The 20,879-nt window shown below is 46.6% G+C and overlaps 2 protein-coding genes across 6 annotated transcripts in view; both read left to right on the top strand.

Annotated features, from left to right (window-relative positions):
• Positions 1 to 2,061: 2,061 nt before the first annotated feature.
• GPX1 (glutathione peroxidase 1) lies at positions 2,062 to 3,108 on the top strand. The gene is made up of 2 exons (XM_064453921.1): positions 2,062 to 2,321; positions 2,460 to 3,108. The coding sequence occupies exons 1-2, from the start codon at positions 2,091 to 2,093 to the stop codon at positions 2,823 to 2,825; spliced, it is 597 nt and encodes a 198-aa protein (XP_064309991.1). The 5' UTR covers positions 2,062 to 2,090; the 3' UTR covers positions 2,826 to 3,108.
• Positions 3,109 to 6,885: 3,777 nt separating this feature from the next.
• Positions 6,886 to 20,879, top strand: part of USP4 (ubiquitin specific peptidase 4) — a 54,291-nt gene continuing 40,297 nt past the window's right edge. The window contains exons 1-7 of one of the 5 annotated variants that reach the window (XM_064453904.1): positions 6,886 to 7,097; positions 7,220 to 7,347; positions 7,644 to 7,774; positions 11,436 to 11,562; positions 12,743 to 12,888; positions 13,083 to 13,144; positions 16,630 to 16,773. In XM_064453904.1, coding sequence (XP_064309974.1) covers positions 6,949 to 7,097; positions 7,220 to 7,347; positions 7,644 to 7,774; positions 11,436 to 11,562; positions 12,743 to 12,888; positions 13,083 to 13,144; positions 16,630 to 16,708 — 822 coding nt within the window. In that variant the 5' untranslated portion in view covers positions 6,886 to 6,948 and the 3' untranslated portion in view covers positions 16,709 to 16,773. Of the gene's footprint in view, positions 7,098 to 7,219; positions 7,348 to 7,643; positions 7,775 to 11,435; positions 11,563 to 12,742; positions 12,889 to 13,082; positions 13,145 to 16,629; positions 16,774 to 20,879 lie in introns of those variants that run through there. The other 4 variants (XM_064453903.1, XR_010373328.1, XM_064453901.1 and 1 more) reach the window with 4 other exon arrangements.

Genomic DNA, 20,879 nt, shown 5'->3' with positions numbered 1-20,879 from the left:
GCAGAGTGCCAGCCACCTGGCCGGGGGAGGGAGCCTGGTACAAGCAGCAGGCGAAAAGGTGTGTTTTGAGACCTTTGCGATTACTGACCACTGTTGCTGTTAAACAGCAAATCGTCTGACCTCATAGGATAACCGTCCCTTGTCACACATCTGAAAAGGTGTCCCTTGAGCCCATCTTGTCCCTTGGGAGTTCCTGGCACTCCTCTGGATCCAAGTTGAGCTGGCTCTGCAGAACGCATCCAGGCACAAGGCACAGCTCCAAGCCAACAAGGAAGTTGAACTCACGCGGTTTCCTTAAAACTCGCTCATCAAGGAAGGGAAAGCCCTAACCCGCTCTTGCCTGAAAAGGGCAGGGCCCCAGAAGTAAACTCCCAACTTCAGATGAAATCCCCAGGTCCAGCCAGAGGATTGAAGGTGCCAGCCTGAGCAAGCATCTAAAGCAGCAGCAGGGAGATGCCTTTGTGGCACTGCTCTAGAGGTCACCCCTGAAGAGAAATACCTCTTCTTCAAAGCACTGTGGCTCGCTGTGCCCAAAAGGTGCGTGAGGAGTCTGCATGGACTGTAACCATCAATTTACTCAAGAGCAAACATGGGTCACATGCCTCATCCTGTCAATCATTTCCCGGCTGCTCTGATCTCAGGACATTTGTTGTGGCTCCTGCTACCAGTGCCACAGCACACTGCAAAAACGGCAAGATAATCAGGCAAGTCCCCAAAACTCACCGCAGCCAGGAACCATTCCAGTTCCCTGTTGGGGGGGCAGGTGCCAAAGCAAAACCCCTGGATCCTGTGGCCACCTGGGAAGCTGGACCAGAGGTGCAGCATTATAGGGTGGCTGGCTAGTGACAGCTGGCGTTTGTGATGAGTCCCCAATACCACGCATGAGTGAGAACAGACTGCAGTAGAGAGGGCCCTGAGCACATCCCCCTGCGTCCTGGGGCCCCTGCTGCCTTGGCTGGGGGCCAGGGCTGATAAGCAGCTGTCTGACCTTGGGGTTGCTGCAAACCGAGCTCACTTGGCACAAACGCTGGCAGGAGCCTCACCAGGGGCTCCCTGCTTCCCTGTGGGAGCTGTGCTGAAGCTGAGGCCCTTGCTCTTGGTCTCTGCCAAGGTGTGCTGCCCTACCGTCCCTGTTGGTGCCACCTGTGGACATCACCTCAAGGCCTGACCCTGGACCTGCCTCCTCACAGCATGCTCTGGAGGAGGAGGATGTTTTAGCACAAAGACCCGTGGAGGAGCAGCTGGGCCACGCTGTCTGGCATGGGTACAGGCAGCAAGCAGCATAGTTCACTTAGGGCTGCCTTGAATCCATGAGAAAAAGAGCAGTCACTACTGCGTGATTTAAAACTACTTAAAAAGAGACCAAAGCAGTAAGGCAAGAAATGGAAAAGCCAGGGATGGGGAAAAGCAACCACTGAAGTAACTGGAGGCTTTGCCAACCTCAAAGAGGTGGAAAAATTATAAAAGGAGACTAAAGAAGGGAGTTTGTGACCCCTCCTGGACCACAGCATTTTGGGTTCACAGTACCTCTTGTTTCTCCTCCTGGGGCACAAACTGGAGGCAGCATTTCTCCTGCAAAAGCTGCTCTCATTGGCAGCAGTGTCCTAGAAGGAAGCCGCAGCCCCTGGTGCCACAGCCCTGGTGCCATCTCCCTTCTCAGGGGGCCTTGTTATCACAGAGGTTTTAGCTCCAGGGACCACTTTGTGTTTTGCTGATTTTCCACATGATTTCTGAGAGTTGGTGACACTTCCCCGTGTCTTAACCGTGGATGCACGCACCGCCCGAGTCTAAGCTATTAACTGATGAGAAAACCGCTAAGCTTTGCTGTGAAGACGGTAAAAAGTCAGGGAGGCAGCTGAGCACGGCAGTGCCCGTGCCGTTGCCCCACGCCGCCCCTACAGCCCCTCCCTGCCCCCGGGGGAGGCTCCGCGTCCCGCCGAGCCCCGCACGGGAGGGATGGGGGTGCCGGGAGGGCTCCGCCGCCCCTGGGGAAGCAGGGGGCAGAGGTGAGGGAGCGGCGGGGAAGTGAAAGCGGCGGGAGGAGAGGAGGGGCGGGGCGGGGCGGCGGGGCCCGCCCGGCATTGCTGAACATGGCGGCGGCGGGAGCGGCGGGGCTGGCGGGGATGTCGGCGCGGCCCCTGGGCGCGGCGGAGCCGCTGTCGCTGGGTTCGCTGCGGGGGAAGGTGCTGCTGGTGGTCAACGTGGCGTCGCTCTGAGGCACAACCACCCGCGACTTCCAGCAGCTCAACGAGCTGCAGCGGCGCTACGGCCCCCGGGGGCTGCGGGTCCTTGGCTTCCCCTGCAATCAGTTCGGGCACCAGGTAGGGCGGGCGGCGGGCCAGGGCCGAGCCCAGCCGAGCCGCGTCGGGGGGCCCGGGGCGGGGAGCGGGGACGAGCCGCCGGTGCCGGCTGGGCTCTCACGGGCTTTGCTCGGGGCGGTCGTGTTTTTCTTTCCCCAGGAAAATGCCACAAACGAGGAGATCCTGCTTTCGCTGGAGCACGTTCGTCCTGGCAACGGGTACAAGCCCGATTTCATCATGTTCGAGAAGTGCGAGGTGAACGGGAAGAACGCGCACCCCCTTTTCACCTTCCTGAAAGAGGCGCTGCCTTTCCCGCACGACGACCCCTCCTCGCTCATGACCAACCCACAGTACATCATCTGGTCCCCCGTCTGCCGCAACGACATCTCCTGGAACTTTGAGAAGTTCCTCATTGACCCCGACGGTGTGCCCTTCAAACGCTACAGCCGGCATTTTGAAACCATCAGGATCCAGGATGATATTGAATTGCTTCTGCAGAAGATTCCCAAGAATGTTCTCGAATAAAGCAGAGTGCCGCAGTGTTCACTGCCCAGCCCCCTCACTTCCTGCCCTGCTTGCTGTGCTCCTGCTTGTTTTTCTTGCAGGGTGCTGCTGCTCTGGCAGAAATCCCAATGTCTCATGCAGGTTTTACTTATGATGGTGCATCTTCCAAATTCCTGAAGTGTACTTGATGTTCAAAAGTTGCATGTGAATGTTTGGGAGACTATGCTGGGGAAAGCAGCCGTGAGCCTCAGTAGCTTACTGTGATTCTCTGAATAAAAAAAAAAAAAGTGTGCTTTCTTTAAAACTGTGGCTTGATAAATCTGGGTGAGCTGGGTGAAACATGGCAGGCATGTTACTCATTCAGCAGTTCATGTGGGTGCTTGCAGCAGCTGACTCAAACCACTTGAGCATGATGGTGCAGCCAAGCTGAAATCTGAATGCAAACCTAGGGCAGCATGATGGGCAAACAGTGTTTGCCAGCTCTGCAAACTGTGAATCAGTGCTGCGTCCTACCCCGTGTGTAGCGAGCTGGGCAGAGCGGGAGGACAGCACAGAAATACCTTGCCAAACTGCTTACTGGACCTCACTTGAGGCTCGCCTGCAGAGGAAAGACATGGTGGCACACAGCCAGGGTGTGATTTTACACTGGCTGACAAACTCTCAGCTTGGCTAACAGCAAAAGGATGTGACAAGCTAATAAGTGTTCTGGCAGGTAGATGAGCGATGCTGCAGCCTGTGCTGCTGCGGCTGTGCTGGCAGAGGGCTTGGGGAAGAAAAGTCTGTGGGCCAAGGCTCATCTTGTTTTCTGGCCTCTGTCAGCATATGCCCAGGGGAGACCTAGAACAGGAGCAGCACCCACCGTCACTCCCCTTGTCCCAGAGCTGCTGCCCTCTCACTGGCTCAGCTGTCTCCTGGCACTGTCCCATTTTGCATCAGTGGTAGCCCAACATGGATCTCTAAATACTCGCTCAGTCCTATGTGAAGCCCTTTTCACCTTCATGCATCCCCAATGCCTTGCAAGCCACACAAAGAACCAGTTCTGCCATGTTCCCAGTGCAGAGTACCAGCTTATTCAACTGCTTCTCCCACAGAAACTGTGCCTCGCCTCAGTGTCCTTGTCACCCTTTGGGCACAGGAATCACATATGACAAAGTGTGGGTGTGCCAGGGTTCATGCAATATTGTCTTCTTTTTACTCCTACCCTAACACTTTTTTGACTCCTGCTAACCAGAGATTTGAGGGGTTTGGGTTTTTCTTCCTGTTGGTAGCTTCTCGCCTCACCAACTAGCTGATTGCTTTGTTACTCAAGGACCCTTCTGGGCTGACTCTTGAGACGCTGGGGCAAAACCTGCAGCCGGCTCCACCCTGCTTGCTGCTACCCCTGAGTCATCAAGCTTTGAACTCAGCTTGCACAATCCTCACTGGGCTAATTCTTAACTTCCAACACAGCTTTGTGGGAAAAACAGGATGTTTTCAGTAGCTATTTCAGCTTTGGAGGAGAAGCTGCTTGATCTGGGGAATTATTTTTTCAGTTACATCTACTTCCCTCATTAAGGCAGGATGTTGAAATATGTGGAGAGTACAGGGGATCACAGGCAGCAGGAACTCGTTGCATTCAAATGTCTTTCTCAATACGAGCTGTGGCCCTTCCTCAATCCTGACCCACCACAATTGAGCCATTTGAGTAGGACCTCCTTTGCTTTGCCTGTTCCTTATCAGCCTGTGGCCCCTGCTGAGCCCCACAGCTGTGGGGGAGCAGACCTCAACACTTGCTGCTGTTCCAGCGGCAGCCCTGCCAAAAAGGGTCTCTCGCTGAGCCTGTCTGTCAGAAAGGCATGTTACACCGTGCTTATTCAGTGCTAATGGCCAAGGGATTTATTTACCTTCCGGCTGCTGGGGCTGTGCTAACAGAAAAACAAAACAGCAGCTCCAGAACAGATAGAGCCATGCCAGCAGAAGTACAGTGACACGATTCCAGGATGAAAATTAGCCATGCCAGCAGGAAAACGAATGATCCCAGTGTAAGCACACCAGCAGGAACTCTGCAGCATAGATAAAAGCCTGCCAGCCTTGTTATTCACTGTCTCGTTTCAGCATTCTCCAGAGTAGGTGACTCCTGGGGTAAAACAGGCTGCGGTGGCAAGGGCAGCCTGCAGGCTGGAAACCTTGGAACACCCGCAAAAGAGCACAGCTCCCACACAGGCTCTTGCACCTAAATGTTATTTGGTGGTGTGACTGGAGGGGAAGAAGACGTTGCACTACTGGTAGCAGCTCTATGCTGAAGGTAGACCTCAGAATCACAGGTGATTCCTCAGGGGTTATAAAGTAGCCCAGTTCTATTTCTGTAATTCCAGAGAGAAACAGACTGACTCAATAGGAAACCTTAAAATAAATACTACTACTTTAGCACAGTTAGATGCTTCTCATGTCTGTCACATCTACACACCTACACTCTACTTTTTTCTACTTCTAGTTTTATTCCAAACATCTAATCCCTCTGTTAGCATCCACCCTGCTTGTCCATTCTTCTATGTATCAGACTCCCATTTATCCCCTGCTTTCTAGAGAATGTTTGCCTCCCTCCCTTAGCTGCTTATAGTTGCCATCAACTTCTTATATCTTTAAACAAGTTCAGATATTTGAAGCTGTCAGGAGTGTTAACTAGCTGCAAGGAAAGTTATCCTTCCTGCCCTATCTCCCTCTCCTGGGTTGCCTGGTGTTCTGCCCACCAAACCCTAGCACATCTCCTGAAATCATGGCTGATGAGATGTGGCATTTGTAAGTGACTACTCAAGAGAAACACCATCAAGAGGAGCCCAAGACCTTTCTTACTCAGCCTGTTAAATGTTCTTTCAGCTATTTAAAATCCCTTTCTCCTCCTGCTGAGCTTTGTTGTACCTGCTAACTTTGAAGATAGCTTTCAGTCACCAGTTTTGATCATTGCCATTGTAAGACAGGTAGGAAACACTTGCCTCCAACCGGGGGGGCACTTGAAAAGGCTTTGCTCCTGTCAGTGCCACTCTTGCAGTAAGCAGCCATCAGGTTCAGCCGGAGACAAGGGCAGGAAGCCGAATGGCTGAAAGGAAAGCACTTGAAGAGACAGGAGAACACAGACACCCCTCTCTATGGCAGAACTGTAATAATGTCATTTCCTAGTGCTGAATCAGAAAGCTTTGAATGAGACTGTTTTAATTGTTTACTGCACTTTCTATCCGGAGTAGGTAATTCATTAGCAGAGTGAGGTCAGCCACATAAGCATTATCTCAGAATAGCTGACTCATTTTAAAAACACACCCAGTCTTGCCATAACAGGGTATATTAGCTTCTTGAAGCCCAAAGGGGCCCTGCCCTTTGAGAGAAACAGGACTACATAACAGGACACAACACTTGCTGGAAGGAGAAAATGATAATCTTTTTCAGCAATAACTGGATGGACTTGCTCTGCTTTCAAAAAAAATAACATGCATTTTACCCAGGAATGCTGCTGCATTCCCAGGCTTGGTGGGCAAGAGGTAGAGTCCCCCTGCCCACCATGCCCTGGACACTGGCGACCAGAAGCGTGAGATAAATGGATTTCTTTGGTGCACCAGTCTAATGCAGGGTTTTAAGTCTCTGAATCTTTCCCAATTTTCCCACTTCTCAAGCACAGGCTCCCTCAACAGCACAGGATGTGCTACTTGGGAGATAAATGCCCAGGTCGCTTCTTGAAAGGTTTTTTCCAGAGACACTTTCAGACTCCTGAGCACTCCCCAGCTAATTACTCAGGCCCTTTTATTTCTGTAGTGGTGAGGAGTCTCGTCCCCAGCCATTGCCCCGACCAGAGGGCTCCATGGTGTCAGTTATGGCAGGAAATGGAGAATGTAACACCCAAACCATGCAGCCCACACCGAGCATTTCCACTTTGGGAGCAGCTACCCAGGGGGACCCTCGCGGCAGCGAAGCCACCTCGGGGACGAGGCCCTCTCCCGCCTCCCCCCCAGCCGCGCGTTCCCGCACTCCCTCACACCCCCATCGCCAGGGGACGCGACCTCAAGATAACTACGGCCGCCAATGGCGCCCGGCCCGACCCCGCCCACGGTCCCGCCCACCCGTCAGCGGGCGCGCGGGCTGGGCGGGGCTGGCCCAGGAGGCCCACCCAGCGCGCATGCGTACGGGAGTAGACATCCGACGGCGGCGGGGCTCACTCACCGACATGGCGGCGGCCGGCAGCGACGGGATGCGGCCGGACACGGCGGTGCAGCGGACCGAGCTGAAGCTGCTGCTGGACACGGCCCTGAGGCCCGGGGAGTCCTGGTGAGCGCGGCGGCCGGCCCTCTCCTCCCTCCCCTTCCCTTTCCCTTTCGGGCGGCGGGGCCTGTGGTAGCGGGCCGGGCCGGGCCGCGCCGCGCCGCCGCTGAGGGGGCCCCGCCTTGCAGGTACCTGGTGGGCATGCGCTGGTTCAGGCAGTGGAAGAAGTACGTGGGTTTCGACAGCTGGGACATGCTCGGCGAGGGTGATCCCGGCCTCTTCCCCGGGCCCATCAACAACTCGAGTCTCTTCAGCGGTGAGTGCTGGCCGGCCGCGCTGGGGGGCGGGGACCCGGTGTTCGGGCCGCAGCCCGGGCTGTGGTGAGTAACCGCCCTGTGCCGTCGTCTCGTCGTGCGGCGTTTGCTTTTGAAGCCCTATGTTGCGGGAGGATGCAAGAAGCCGTCCTGACCCTGTAAGCGAGGAGGCTGGCATGGGGTCTCCCCACCCGTGGGAGCGTTGGTATTTCTTCGGGTCGTGGTAGTATGTGTGTGGTTCTTGAGAAGAAAGGGTTCTGCTTGATGCCGTGCTTTCTTACATCTGTCTCCCTTTTAGATCCAGAAACTCAGAGTTTAAAAGAATACCTCATTGATGAGCTAGATTATGTATTGGTTCCCACCGAAGCCTGGAAAAAACTAGTAGCATGGTATGGCTGCATAGATGGACGGCAGCTTATTGAGAGAAAAGTAAGTATGGGTGAACCAAGTTCTCTTCAGCCAGCTTCTGTTATCTGACCTCTGCCAAACTTAGATTGTCTTTATTTTGCTAGACGTGCGTTAAAAAAGGATCCTCAGCAGCTCTATGGAGATAATAACATGAGGTCTTTTTGCCTTGTTGTGTGAAAGAATGACCTTCCAATGTTACAGTTAAAATGCCTGAATTTTCACTGATTCTCAGTTGATGGGTTAAATGGGGTGAGAACCATGGACCTTGTTCTGGTTAACTTTTTACGTTATGATTGTTTGGACCGGTGCAGTGCTTTTATGTTGCATGGAATAGTTTGTGCTTTGTCAAAAAAAAAAAAAAATGCAAGTTGTTAGTCAAGCTTATCAATCTTCTGGGACAGAGTGAGGCATTAGAATAAATTGTCATCTTAGTAGCGATAGCTTAGGGGCTTCCATTGGAGCTTAAGGTGGGTCTTGTTTTCTCTTACAAAATTCTGTGATTCTGAAGTCATGAGAAGAGAACTATTAATGGTTTTTCTTCTGTAAGTCTTATTTTTGTTGGGCAAATGCAGTCATGAATGCATTCAGAGTATGTAATCTGTTCTGGAAGCTGAAATTCCCAAGTTGCTGTCTTGGAAATCTATGAGACATTTGTTTATGAGCAAAAGGGGTTTTGTTTTTATTTTTGTCTTAGGCTTTTGCACTGACTAAATTGAGCAGTGCCAGTCTGTGGGGTTCATAAAGACTAATTACTACACCAAGTGAGTAGCATAGATATGGTGCACAGAATTAATATTGTTTAAGTAGCATTATGTTACAGTAATGGTTGCTTCAAGGTATGCAGGACCCAGGAAAGTGTGGCACTGGAATGGTAAAAGGAAGTAAGATCCCTCTCTTGCAGGCCCACTCATGTTGATCAGTGGTGCTGGAACATTGTCATCCATCGTGGGCTAGAAATTATATGTAATGAGAAATTCTGACACCTTCAGAAAGTGTAAATATTCCCAGCTTCACTCTGCTGACTAGACAGAACTGCTGTGCAAATCAGAAGTGGGGGAAGTGGAAAAGAATTACAGTATATAATGGAGATGTGGTTTTAGTTAAACCCATGATTTCTTGACAAATAGAAAATTGATATGCAGAAGAAAAACTAGAACTATTACTGATCAGTGCCCCTCTGAGTAAGGAAGCATTTGTTCATGAACTGGCTAACTGGTTTCACAAAGCTGGGCATGTTATTTGATGCTGCCTTTTCGGAAAAATTTGGAAGTTGGACAAGAAGCATGGAAGCTCTTGGGGAAGCACTTGGGTGAGAGGCTTAACTGTATGAGCCGCCTTTTCATGGGTTATTGGATGCCACAGTTGAACACTGTATCTAGTGAGGGCTAGAGCTCAGAGCTACTGCTGTTTTATGGGCAGAAGATGCTGAGTTACTGTGATTCGGTTATAAGTACATTTTTAAAGTTTTGAATTGCTATGAGAGTTTCAGTCTCTGTTTAACGTTAACCTGGTAACTGAAGTGGATTTCTAAACTAAAAAAATGTTAAAATATAGCAGAATAGTAGGTTTGTGGGACGTTACAGCCTCATATGAAAAATATAAAGTGAAATGGGAGTGGGACATGCAAGCTGCAGCACTGCACCTGAGCAGAATGTGGTCAGCATCTGGTTACAGTATTCTCTAGATAGCACTGGAAGTAAAGCACTTAAACTTGTGGTCCTTGAATGCTTTAATCCTTCTCCTAAAGCTGGATCAACTGTAATTTGTACATAAAAATATCCATAAACGTAAGATTTGGCAAGTAGTTTTCAGGCCTCTGTAATTTTACAAGCTGGTACTTCTTCTATCCCTATGTGCCTGATGATCAGAGACAAGTACAGGAGGGTTAGGTTAGACTTATTTCTGGATCAGGTTTCTTTTGACAATATCAAACTGTATTTTTGGGCAGTCTTCTGTAGAGTCCCACTGCAAAATGTATTAATGTGCAAAGCATAGAACAGTGTACTTCATCAGTCGTTGAATATGTGTTTTGCTCGGACTGCTGTCCAGTGGGATGACCTGAGTTCTGCTTTGGCAGAGAGCAAGCTACCTGATCAGACACTCTTTAAAAGATATCTGCAGGTGATTAGAGACTCTTCTTGCCATTCATCCGTCCTAACAGACATGGTGATCTGGTCAGAAACTTCTTGGAAAGAGTTCTTCCATTTCTGAATATGGTTCTTATTTAACTTGTTTCTGACTAGAATCCCAGGGAACAGGCAGTCCCGTTCAGTGAAATTCCTTCTGAAAAAAGAGATGGAGAACTTGTGAACTGGTTCCTCTGCATTCTTTAAAAAAAAAAACAAACTCAGGAAGTCTAATTTGCCTGTCAAGAAGCTGTTTAAACAGGGAGTTTTACTTTCTTTCTGTTGTAACAGCAAAATACTGAAGATCTTTCAAAATGTATTTATTTACCTTTAAAGCACCTTGCATACCTAATACAACCACATGAAAACTCACAAGAGGAAAGCATAATTTAGCCAAATTCTCACAATAAGTCTTTGTCTTAATTCTTTGTTTCTTTCCAAAGCTGGGTAAAGTTTTTTCTGTAAAATGATACAGATGTAGATTATAGCAAGTCTGGTGTCACACAAATATAATAGAATATTTTAATTGTAAGGGAACTACAACAATCAGCTAGTCCAACTGACTGACCACTTCAGGTCAGGTTGATCAAAAGTTAAAGCAAATTAAGAGCCTTGTCAAATGCCTCTTACAACACTGTTACTCTTAAAAATTATACCTGGTGGTTCAGTGAAATATGATAAATACGATACCAATTTCATAGGCTTTATAGCTGCAAATAACTGTAGAGTGGGGTGTTTGGTGTGTTGCCCTGAAACACCACCACCCCACCCCCGTTAAATCACAGTTGTCTCATAACTGGCCTCTGAAATGTGCTTTTTCATTTTGGCCTAATGTGTGTTATCATCTGTAGGTGAAAAGTGGTGTCTAGTCTTACAGAATACCTTTCTAAAAATCTGCTCAGAGTTAGTGGGATGGGTAGATTTACCTACTGGAGTATTCTCTCAAATGCAAACTTGATTGGCAAATGACTCTGAAATAAAGCAATGTCATCAAAAGGAATTCTGACATATTTGTTTTTGCAAGGAGAGTAATGAGGCAGATTCTGTTTACCATGCATAAAATAATTAATTTATAAAAGTTATTAATTTATAAAATTAATGCTTTGTCCTGTTTTCTTCCAATAGAAAGGATTTTGCTCCAGTGTTCCTGGCTTGTTTGGTGTGTGTGTGCTTGTTGTTGGTTTTTTTATGTAAACCTTAGCCAAAGACTAGAAGCAAAAGATAATTTTTTTCTAGAATGCTTTGTGTGATCAAATATTTTTTTTGTGGTTAATTAGCTGCAATATCAGTTCATCTGTGATGATGGAACTTTGGAACTTTGGAACTTTGGACCTTTGCACTGTGGAAGGAAAGCACTAGGATTTCCTGTGTTTAAAACCAAAACAAAAACCCCAAAACAAGGTGACAAATGTTGTGACTGAATCAGGACTTGAGAGCAAGTCAGTGTTCAGTTGATGACTTGCAAGTCAAGTCTCCTAAAGACTTAAAATATTTAGGCAAGTGTACCTTAGAGAGTAACTTTGTGCTATTTTATCACATCTGCCTTCTGTTTGCAGGTAGTGGAATATGGTCTGTTTGTGAAGTACTGTAAGGTTGAAGTTTATCTTCTTGAGCTGAAGCTGTGTGAAAGCAGCAATCCTGACCATGTAATTAGCTGCCACTTTAGCAGAGCAGATACTGTTGGTAAGTAGTTCTGACACATGAAACTGCTCTGGTGCTACCTCAAGAGATATTTTCTGCCCTCCAGAACAAGAATGTTGATAAACTGGAGCAAATCTAGGGGATATCAACAGGACAGTCGGGGTTGGAGTGTGTGATGTGTGAGAAGGCTGAGGGAGCTGTGTTTAGCCTGGAGAAGAGAGGGCTTTGGGGGTACCTCCTAGCACCAGTGAGGAGGTAACTGAGAATGTGCAGTCAGGCTGTTTGCTGAGTCACAAAGCAAAAAAACAACAGACAATAGTCATAAATTGAAACAGGACAGTTTCCAGCTGAACATAATGAAAACGTTTTCCCTGTTAGGACAGTTAGCTATTTGAACAGGGCCCAGAGGGGCGGGGGAATCTCCTTCCTTGCAAGTTTTGAACACCTGACAGGGTAAGCCCCAAGCAGCCTCATCTGAATTCAGTGTTGACCCAGTTTTGAGTGGTTTGACTAGGAACCTCCCGAGTTTCTTCCAGCCACAGTGATTCTGTGTGCAACACAGGGCATTGTGGTTAAGAGCTTTCATGACCATGTTGCTTACTAACTCATGTCCTCAAGAAACATCCAGGTCACTCAAGTAAAGCAGTTCTCTCTGGTTCTCTTACAATTCCTCCTTCCTAGTATGTGAATATTTTAGACATCTTCTTAATGGCTCTTCCTACACTTCTGTTCTTCCTGAAATCTGGCCCATTTATCTTTCTCTCTCTCTGTATCATCACTATGTTTTCCCATGTGAAAATGCTGAATGTCAGCTGTCGTATGTGTCCATAAAGATGTGGGGTTTTTTCCAGTTTGCTAATGTATGGCCTGACAATAGCAACTGAACACACTTCCTTTTTGAACCTGTGTTTTCAAATGATGGTTGTTTCACAGAAATTGGCCTTTGGGCAGAAACTTCTCAGTGTGTTCTGAACATTATTGGTTTGAGGGCTTGACAGACAAGTACATGACTGGAAACAGAAGTTTTTCATGCTTTCAGACTAAATATTAGACAAGCTATATGAATAATTATAAATTCCATGATACATTTTCTACTTAAAGGATATTGAAGGATCAATGATGTACCTCCTTGCTGAATGCCTGATCTGTCAGTTTTGGGTTGGGTTTTTTTTTTCAAAAGCACTTGTTTTAGGAATTATGGTGGTTTTTTCCTCCTGAACAGCTACCGTCGAGAAGGAAATGAGAAAACTATTTAATATCCCAGCTGAGAAAGAAACTAGGTTATGGAACAGGTATATGAGTAACGCTTATGAGCAGCTCAGCGAGCTCGATACCACCGTGCAAGATGTAGGGCTCTACCAGGGTCAGGTAAGGGGCATAAGTTGTTTTTGTTGTTTTTTCTTCTTCTAGATTCTCATGTACTGATTTCTCTGATATATATTTTTTTTTCCCTTGCTTCAGTGTACTTTGAGCAAACATTGAAAATGTGATTTGTTAATGATTTTGCAAAATGTGTAGCAGACTTGCAGTTACCTTTCTTTATTACCTGAACTCTCTTTCAGGTTGTCCTAATAGAAGTGAAAAATGAAGATGGCTCATGGCCTGGACAGCATTTCGTGCCAAAGTAAGCAAGCATGTTCTAAAGGTTTCTTCTGGTTTAACCAGCTTGTTTGCTAGGCTTTAGTGACCACATGTTCTCTGTGGAAGTGTAGCTATTGGGCTATTGGGGATTTCTTTGTTTTAGGTATTTTGAAGGAAAGGAAATCTTGAATATAAATCTTGAATATAAATATTCTTCAGTGGTTTTGCTGATGGCTTCTTTTCTTAGCAACAGTCTTCTGTTTTGAGGCCCATTTCAAATAGGCTGCGTAAGGATTAAAAAGCTTAGGTTTCTATAGTGCTTAGGAGAAGAAAGTGCTATTTACGTTGAGCTACTCTATTTGAAAAGCTACCTCTGCAGACTGTACAGTGTGTGTGAATCTGTCTTCTACCACAGCAGAACAAAAATGATCTTGGAGTATATTTCCAAAGCTGGCAGTCATGAATGCTCAGAGTTCTGGTGGTTCCCCCTTAAAAAGAGTATAGAAATAGCTGAACAACCCCCCTGCTGCCAAAGGTGCTTATAGAAGCCTGTAAATATTGACACAGATAGTCTCTTGCTACTATCTAATTTAGAGTAGATATGAGTAAGAGGGGGACTTGATTAAATATTGTATGTGTAGAGTGAATGGTGTAGAATGGAAGTTGCTTGCAATGATAAGGAACTGCTTATATGAATTCATACTACAGAAAGCAAAATTCTCTGATTTCACTAGTCTGGCCTACTTGCTTGCCTGTGGGTCGGCCATCAGACTTGATACTGTTAAAGACAATGTTTTTTGTTAATATGGTTAACTTACAGAACTTGCTGCCAAGTGATCTCATTTGAGATCAAGGTATTACTAGTGTTGAACTTGAAGAATGGATCGAATAGGTCAGTGAAACCTGTTTTAAAACAATTCCCTACTTCTGAGATTCAATACTGGGTAAACGGATCAGGAGAATGTCCACAGGATTACAATTAACTTCCTGAAAGAGTACCATGTGAAAGGCATCAAAACATTCATACCATGTACGTAATTGAGTACTGGTTGTCAGTTAGTGTTAGAGAGGCAGCTGTGCAAGACCAGATCATAACTTTTTGTTTCCATGTGAAGCAAAGCTAAAAAGCCACCCTGTAGCATTCCTAGGCCTCAGTCTTTTTCTTTTTTCAGCAGCTAGTCTGGTATGTAGAGACTTCTAGTTAACCTCTAGTGATAATTCAGTGAAAATGGCTATCAGTGTGCAGATTAGTATTTTCTAATGACATAGAAATATTTGCTTATTATAATGTAAAACTTGTGAAATTGTTTGACTTGATGTTGATAATGGTGGCTGAAAGGATTGTATTAAGTCATACATGTAGGATTATCTGTTCCTTTGTACTTTGTCTTGCCTATTTCGTTGCCCTTATCTCCATTAGCTAAGAAACTAAGCATGTGTATCCCACATAATGTCTTCCTTATACAGTTGGGTGCATTGGTTCAGCAAGTTCTGCTCTCTGGCTCTTGTGCCATTACTTAGTCTTGTAGGTTAAATGCATAATAACGGTTTCTTCAAAAACACTGTTTGGGAAGACAGGGGGGGAAAGAAGCAGCTGGACTGCCTCTCCTCTTCCGGAGTGACATTGGTGTCTGCTGATCAGCACACAAACTGCTGATCAAATGATGGGGACCTTTTTAAGTGGCCAGGGCAAAGGCCTGCCACTCAGGAAAGCAGAGTATACTTTAACATCTTTGGGTTATAATGAGCCCTGCTGGACTAACATTATGCCTTCCTACACCAAAGGTGGCTCTGTTGTGTAAGACAGGTTGGATAGAAAGATTGGACTTTGAACTTCTCTCTGTGTTTGACATGGAAGGAGGAAAAAGTTTTCTTTCACAGATGATAACAAAAGATGATGATGAGCAGTATTTTCCTGTTACATTCAGTGATATTTTTCTATGCCTTTTTGTCTTTAAGCTGCTAATAATATACAGGAGTTGCCTTGATAAACCCAAAACTGCATGAGTTGTACTGTTGAAAATATGAGGAAGGCTGTACTGGATCTGGACCAGGTCTGTCCAGTAACCTGTCTCTTTGTGGGCAGTAGCAGATGCATGTAGGAGTAAAAAGTTCCCTCCCTGTAAGCAGAAGGCATAATTAGCAATGTATCTGTTGTGGTATACTGCTGTCTTCTGGTAGCCCACATTTCAGACTCTTCCCAAGATGGCTGAGTCGCTGATGGTCTGATGGGACTTTTTGTCTACTTTTTGGTCCTTCTGTTGCATGTCATCATTCCCTGTCAAATATGAATGGGCTGGTGGCATCTAGAGTGGATCATTTGTATATGTTAAGTTTTTTCTGCTGCTCTTTCAAGGGTTATTTCACAAAGGTTTTTAACCTATTTTTAAGTGATTTATATTTTAAAAAGTAGTATCAAAGTGTGTGTTTTCTTTTGGTTACCTAATATATCCTCAGTAAGGTAAATTCAACTTCTCTTACTTGATTCGTTGGTGTTGTTCCATATTAATGCATTTATAATTGCTCTGTGCTTTTCTTCCACATCACTCATAATCAGTTCTGAAGTTTACTTGGCTTTCTTCCCTTTTTTAGCATATCTTCATATAAATGCATAAATACTTAATACTCTAAATTAATTTGATGTTTGAATATTCTCCAGCTATTTTTCATGTTTTATTGAGAATCCTTACTTTTTTCAAGGCATTCGTTTCTTAAGAGTAGTTTCATATTTCATTTACTCTTGAATACAGTCTAAATTACACTTCCCTATGAAGTTGAAATCTAACAAAGCACAGCGCAAAGATTTCTTACAAACATGAGGTTGAGTCTTTTATGTAAGTTAATCTTGGAGCAGCAAAGGATTTCCCCCCCACCCCCCGTGGAGAGCAGGAATTCAATAAATAAATTCTATAAAAAGCTTTGTTAATTACAAAATTAGCTGCTTTTTTAAACCATGTTCTCTCATTTGAGATGCCAGATATCTCAGCAGACAAACCTCAAGGGAAAGCGTATTCTGTGACTTAGAGTGTGTTCTGAGTTGATCTTTTAAAACTTATTTGTTTTCTTTTGTTCTGGAAACATTAGATGTCTGTACTGCAATGAAATGTTGCCAGCATTTTAACTGTTTCTGTGAGCTGGTGGGAGACTCACTAACCTGGACTGTAGGGTTCAAATCTTGTTACTGGACTGGGACATGGTTTGTCTTTCCATGGGTATGTGTGCACTTATACACATTGCATTACATTAATATTATTTGTTTAAGACTCCAGACTAGCCAGTATAGTACAAACTCATGGGACTGTTTATAGATATAAAATCTGTTGATGATGGTGAGCAAATGAACCAGACAGAACTGGTGAGGGTGGAAGGAGAAGAGAGGAGGAGTAGCTGGAGAGATGGTGCAAAGTTCTCAACCCAGAAGAGTATATGAGTGTCTTATCCTATGCACTGATGAAGTGTTCAGTATAAGTTACACTGTGTTAATATTACAGAAAGTAATTCTGTAGTAAAGGAAGTTCTTGCCTGTAGGACACAATTCATGCTGTTTAGAAGCCAAAGCCAATACCAGAAGCGAGTTGGAAGCTGCATTAACAGCACGGCACCCTGAAAACTTGTTCTGCTCTTTTGTGAGGCTAAGCAAGTATGTAATGTTGATAGGCTGTTATGCTTTCTAAATAAACGTACATTTTGAAGTTCTGAAGAATCAGGAGTCCTTCTGGCTGCATGTAGTGTAAGCAGGAAGTCCAAATGCTCTGTGCTGAAGTGTGGTTTGGAAGAGAGTTGAGTAATTCCAAGTTTTAGTCCTATCTTAGGCAAACATTTTGCTCCAATACTCTGTTTCTCAGCTGGAGAAAATACTGTTTAGCCAAGACCTTGGGTAGCTTTATACTTGGAGATCTTTCTTTGGGCCGCATCACCTTATGCGAAAGCTTATGAGAAAGTTTGACTGTAGTGAGTTTTGAGGGCATAAACCAAACGAGATTTAGAGCATTCTGATGTCAGTAGAGGAATGGTGAGCATCTGCATTGATGCCTGTGTACCAGAAGAGGCCTTGGAAAGCTGGGAGTTTGTGTCACTGACTACTCGCAGAATACATGTGTGCAAAGTGACTGTGCGTGGGTTCCCTGTCATAAGGATTTTTTCCCACCATTTGCTGCTTGTCAGACACACTAGGTCCCTCCGGGGTGTTGTGGTTTAGCCGCAGCCAGCGCAACTAAGTACCACACAGCAGCTCGCTCACTCCCCCCTGGTGGGATGGGGGAGAGAATCAGAAGGGTAAAAGTGAGAAAACTCGTGGGTTGAGGTAAAGAAAGTTTAATAGGTAAAGCAAAACAGTAACAGTAGTAGTAATAATAACAATAGTAATATAATGAAAATGAAAAACAAAAGCTGTGTGCAAGCAAAGCAACACAAGGAATTCATTTACTCCTTCTCATGGGCAGGCAGGTATTCAGCCATCCCCAGGAAAGCAGGACTCCATCGTGTCTAACGGTTACTTGGGAAGACAAACACCATCACTCCAAATGTCCCCCCTTTTGTTCTTCCTCCAGCTTTGTATGCTGAGCATGATGTCATGTGGTATGGGCTATCCCTTTGGTCAGTTTGGATCAGCTGCTTTGGCTTTGCCCTCTCCCCTCCTGGCTTCTTGTGCAGAGCATGGGAAGCTGAAAGTCTTTGACTAGTATAGGCACTGGTTAGGGACACTTAGCTGCTACTTAATGATGAGTACTGTGTACAGTTCTGGTCCCTGCTGTACAAAAAGGATGTGGACAGGCTGGAAGGGGTCCAGAGAAGGGCCACCAAGATGATCAAAGGATTTGGAAGCCTGCCATATGAGGATAGGCTGGGAGAACTGGGTTTGTTCAGCCTTGAGAAAAGGAGGCTCAGAGGGGATCTCATCATTGTGTACCAGTACTTAAGGGGTAGTTAAAAAGAAGATGGAGACTCCCTTTTTACAAGGAGTCACATGCAGAGGACAAGGGGGATGGACACAAATTGCTCTTGGGGAGATTCCGATTGGATACCAGAGGGAAATTTTTCACACTGAGGACAGTCAACCATTGGAATAATCTCCCCAGGGAAGTGGTTGACTTGGCCACATTGGACGCCTTCAAGAGTCATCTGGACAGGGTGCTGGGCCACCTTGTTTAGACTCTGCTCTTCCCTGTAAGGTTGGACTAGGTGATCCCTGAGGTCCCTTCCAACCTGTGATTCTGTGACTAAAACATCAATGTGCCAACAGCACTATTCTCATACCAAATCTAAAACACAGCACTATACCAGCTACAGTGAAGAAAATTAACTCTATCCCATCCAAAATGTTTGGCAGCCTTCTGCGTATTTCCCTAGCCAGTTACTGGGGAAGTATTTCCCCAGGGTCAGTTTGCGCGGCAGTTCACGTAGGCAGGGCGTGCAGGCGGGGCACAGTCCCCTTCCTGGCTCTTTAAGCTCTAACAAGTAACTTGGCTAGTGGTCATTATCCCACCCCCACCCCGGAGAGGTTGTAGCTACAGTCTCCACTCGTCTGAGGACCACTGCCAGAAGGAATGTGGCGACTCAGATTGAGCCCCCACATAAGCATGCAGCTGTCCAGGTCTCCATCTCTGGCACTTGTACCGGAGGGCAGCAGAGACAACAGCTGCTTGCGGTGTGACCAGGTGGGTGATCTGCTCTGCCTGGTGGCAGAGCTGAAGGAGGAAGTGGAAAGGTTAAGGAGTGTCAGGGAGTGTGAGAGGGAGATAGATTGGTGGAGCTGCACCCTATCATCTCTGGGGCCAAGGCAGCGGATGGAGACTCAAAAACAAGCTCCACAAGAAGCAGAGAATCCCCTACCCTCTTGCCACCTAGCAGAAGGAGGGAACCTAAGAGATGGATGGAAATGGAAAAGGTTCCTGCTCGGGGCGGCAGGCGAATCCTCTCCTGGCCTCCTTCACCTTCCCAGCTGCCCTTACACAACAGGTAGGGGGCTCTGGAACTCAAGGACCAGCCAAATGAGGATGTAGGCAGAGGTCCATCCAGGGGGTTGCCTAGGGAGAGTCGGTCAGCCCCATGCATTATGACCGTCTCTGTTAAGAAGAAAAGGAGGGTAATTGTTGTAGGCAGTTCCCTTCTGAGGGGGACAGATGGCCCAATATGCTGACCAGACCCATCTAACAGGGAAGTCTGCTGACTCCCTGGGGCTCGAGTCAGAGATGTTACTAGGAAACTCCCTGATCTGGTATTGCCCTCTGATTACTGCCTGCTGTTGATTGTGCAGGTGGGCAGTGATGAGGTTGTGGAGAGAAGCCTAAGAGCAAGCAAAAGGGACTTCAGGGCACTGGGGTGACTGGTCGAAGGACTGGGAGCACAGGTAGTGTTTTCCTCAGTCCTGTCAGTGGCAGGGAAGACAAATACTGAAAGGAACAGGAAAACTCATCTGATTAACACATGGCTCAGAGGCTAGTGCCATTGGTGGAATTTTGGGTTTTTTGATCACTGGGAAGTTTACATGGTACTGGGCCTGCTGGTGGCAGATGGAGTTCACCTGTCTCAAAGGGGGAAAGGGATTCACGAACATGAGTTGGCAGGGCTCATCGAGAGGGCTTTAAACTAGGTTTGAAAGGGGAAGGGGGTGTAGCCAGACCCACTAGAGAGGAGCCTAGGTGTGGTGTGACAGGGTTGGGGGTGAAACCGATAGCCCAGCTCATTTGCATCTACACCAGTGCACGCAGCGTGGGCAGCAAACAGGAAAAGCTGGAAGCCATTGTGCAGCGGGATAGCTATGACTTAGTCACCATCATGAAGACATGGTGGGATGACTCTTACAACTAGAGCGCTGGAGTGGATGGCTATAAGCTCTTCAGAAGTAGTAGGCAAGGAAAGAGAGGTGGTGGGGTGGCCCTATATGTTAAGGAGTGCTTTGATTGCATAGAGCTTGGTGATTGTGATGATAAGGTCAAGTGCTTATGGGTAAGGATGAGGGGGAAGGCCAACAAGGCAGATACCCTGCTGGGGGTCTGTTATACACCACCCAACCAGGATGAAGAGGTAGATGAAGTGTTCTGCAAGCAGCTGGCAGAAATATTGCAATTGGTTGCCCTTGTTCTAGTGGGGGACTTCAGTTTAGCAGATGTCTGCTGGAAATATAACACAGCAGAGAGAAAACAGTCTAGGAGGTTCCTGGAATGTGTGGAAGATAACTCCCTGACGCAGCTGGTAAGTGAGCCTACCAGGGGAGGTGCCTTGCTTGACCTGCTGTTCACAAACAGAAGAGGTCTGGTGGAAGATGTGGTGGTCGGAGGCTGTCTTGGGCTTAGCGACCATGATATGATTGAATTCTCAATTCTTGGTGAATTAAGAAGGGGGGTCAGCAGAACCACTACCATGAGCTTCCGGAGGGCAGACTTTGGCCTATTCAGGGCACTGGTTGGGAGAGTCCCTTGGGAAGAAGTCCTGAAGGGCAAAGGGGTCCAGGAAGGCTGGGCTTTCTTCAGGAAGGAATTCTTGAAGGCGCAGGAGCAGGCTGTCCCCAGGTGCCACAGGATGAACTGGCAGGGAAGGTGACCGACCTGGCTGAACAGAGAGCTTTTGCTGGTGCTCAGGAAAAAAAATGAGAGTCTACTACTTTTCGAAGAAGGGCCAGGCAATTAAAGAAGGGTCCAGAGATGTCGTTAGGTCATGCAGAGAGAAAATTAGAGAAGCAAAAGCCCAGCTAGAACTTAATCTGACTATTGCTGTAAGGGATAACAAAAAAATCTTTTTACAAATACATTAACAGGAAAAACAGAACCAAAGAGAAT

This window comes from Phalacrocorax carbo, chromosome 6 (assembly GCF_963921805.1).
Source record: "Phalacrocorax carbo chromosome 6, bPhaCar2.1, whole genome shotgun sequence".
Taxonomy (NCBI): domain Eukaryota; kingdom Metazoa; phylum Chordata; class Aves; order Suliformes; family Phalacrocoracidae; genus Phalacrocorax; species Phalacrocorax carbo.
Note: the sequence above shows the minus strand (reverse complement) of the source record. Positions and strands in the feature narration are given on the sequence as shown.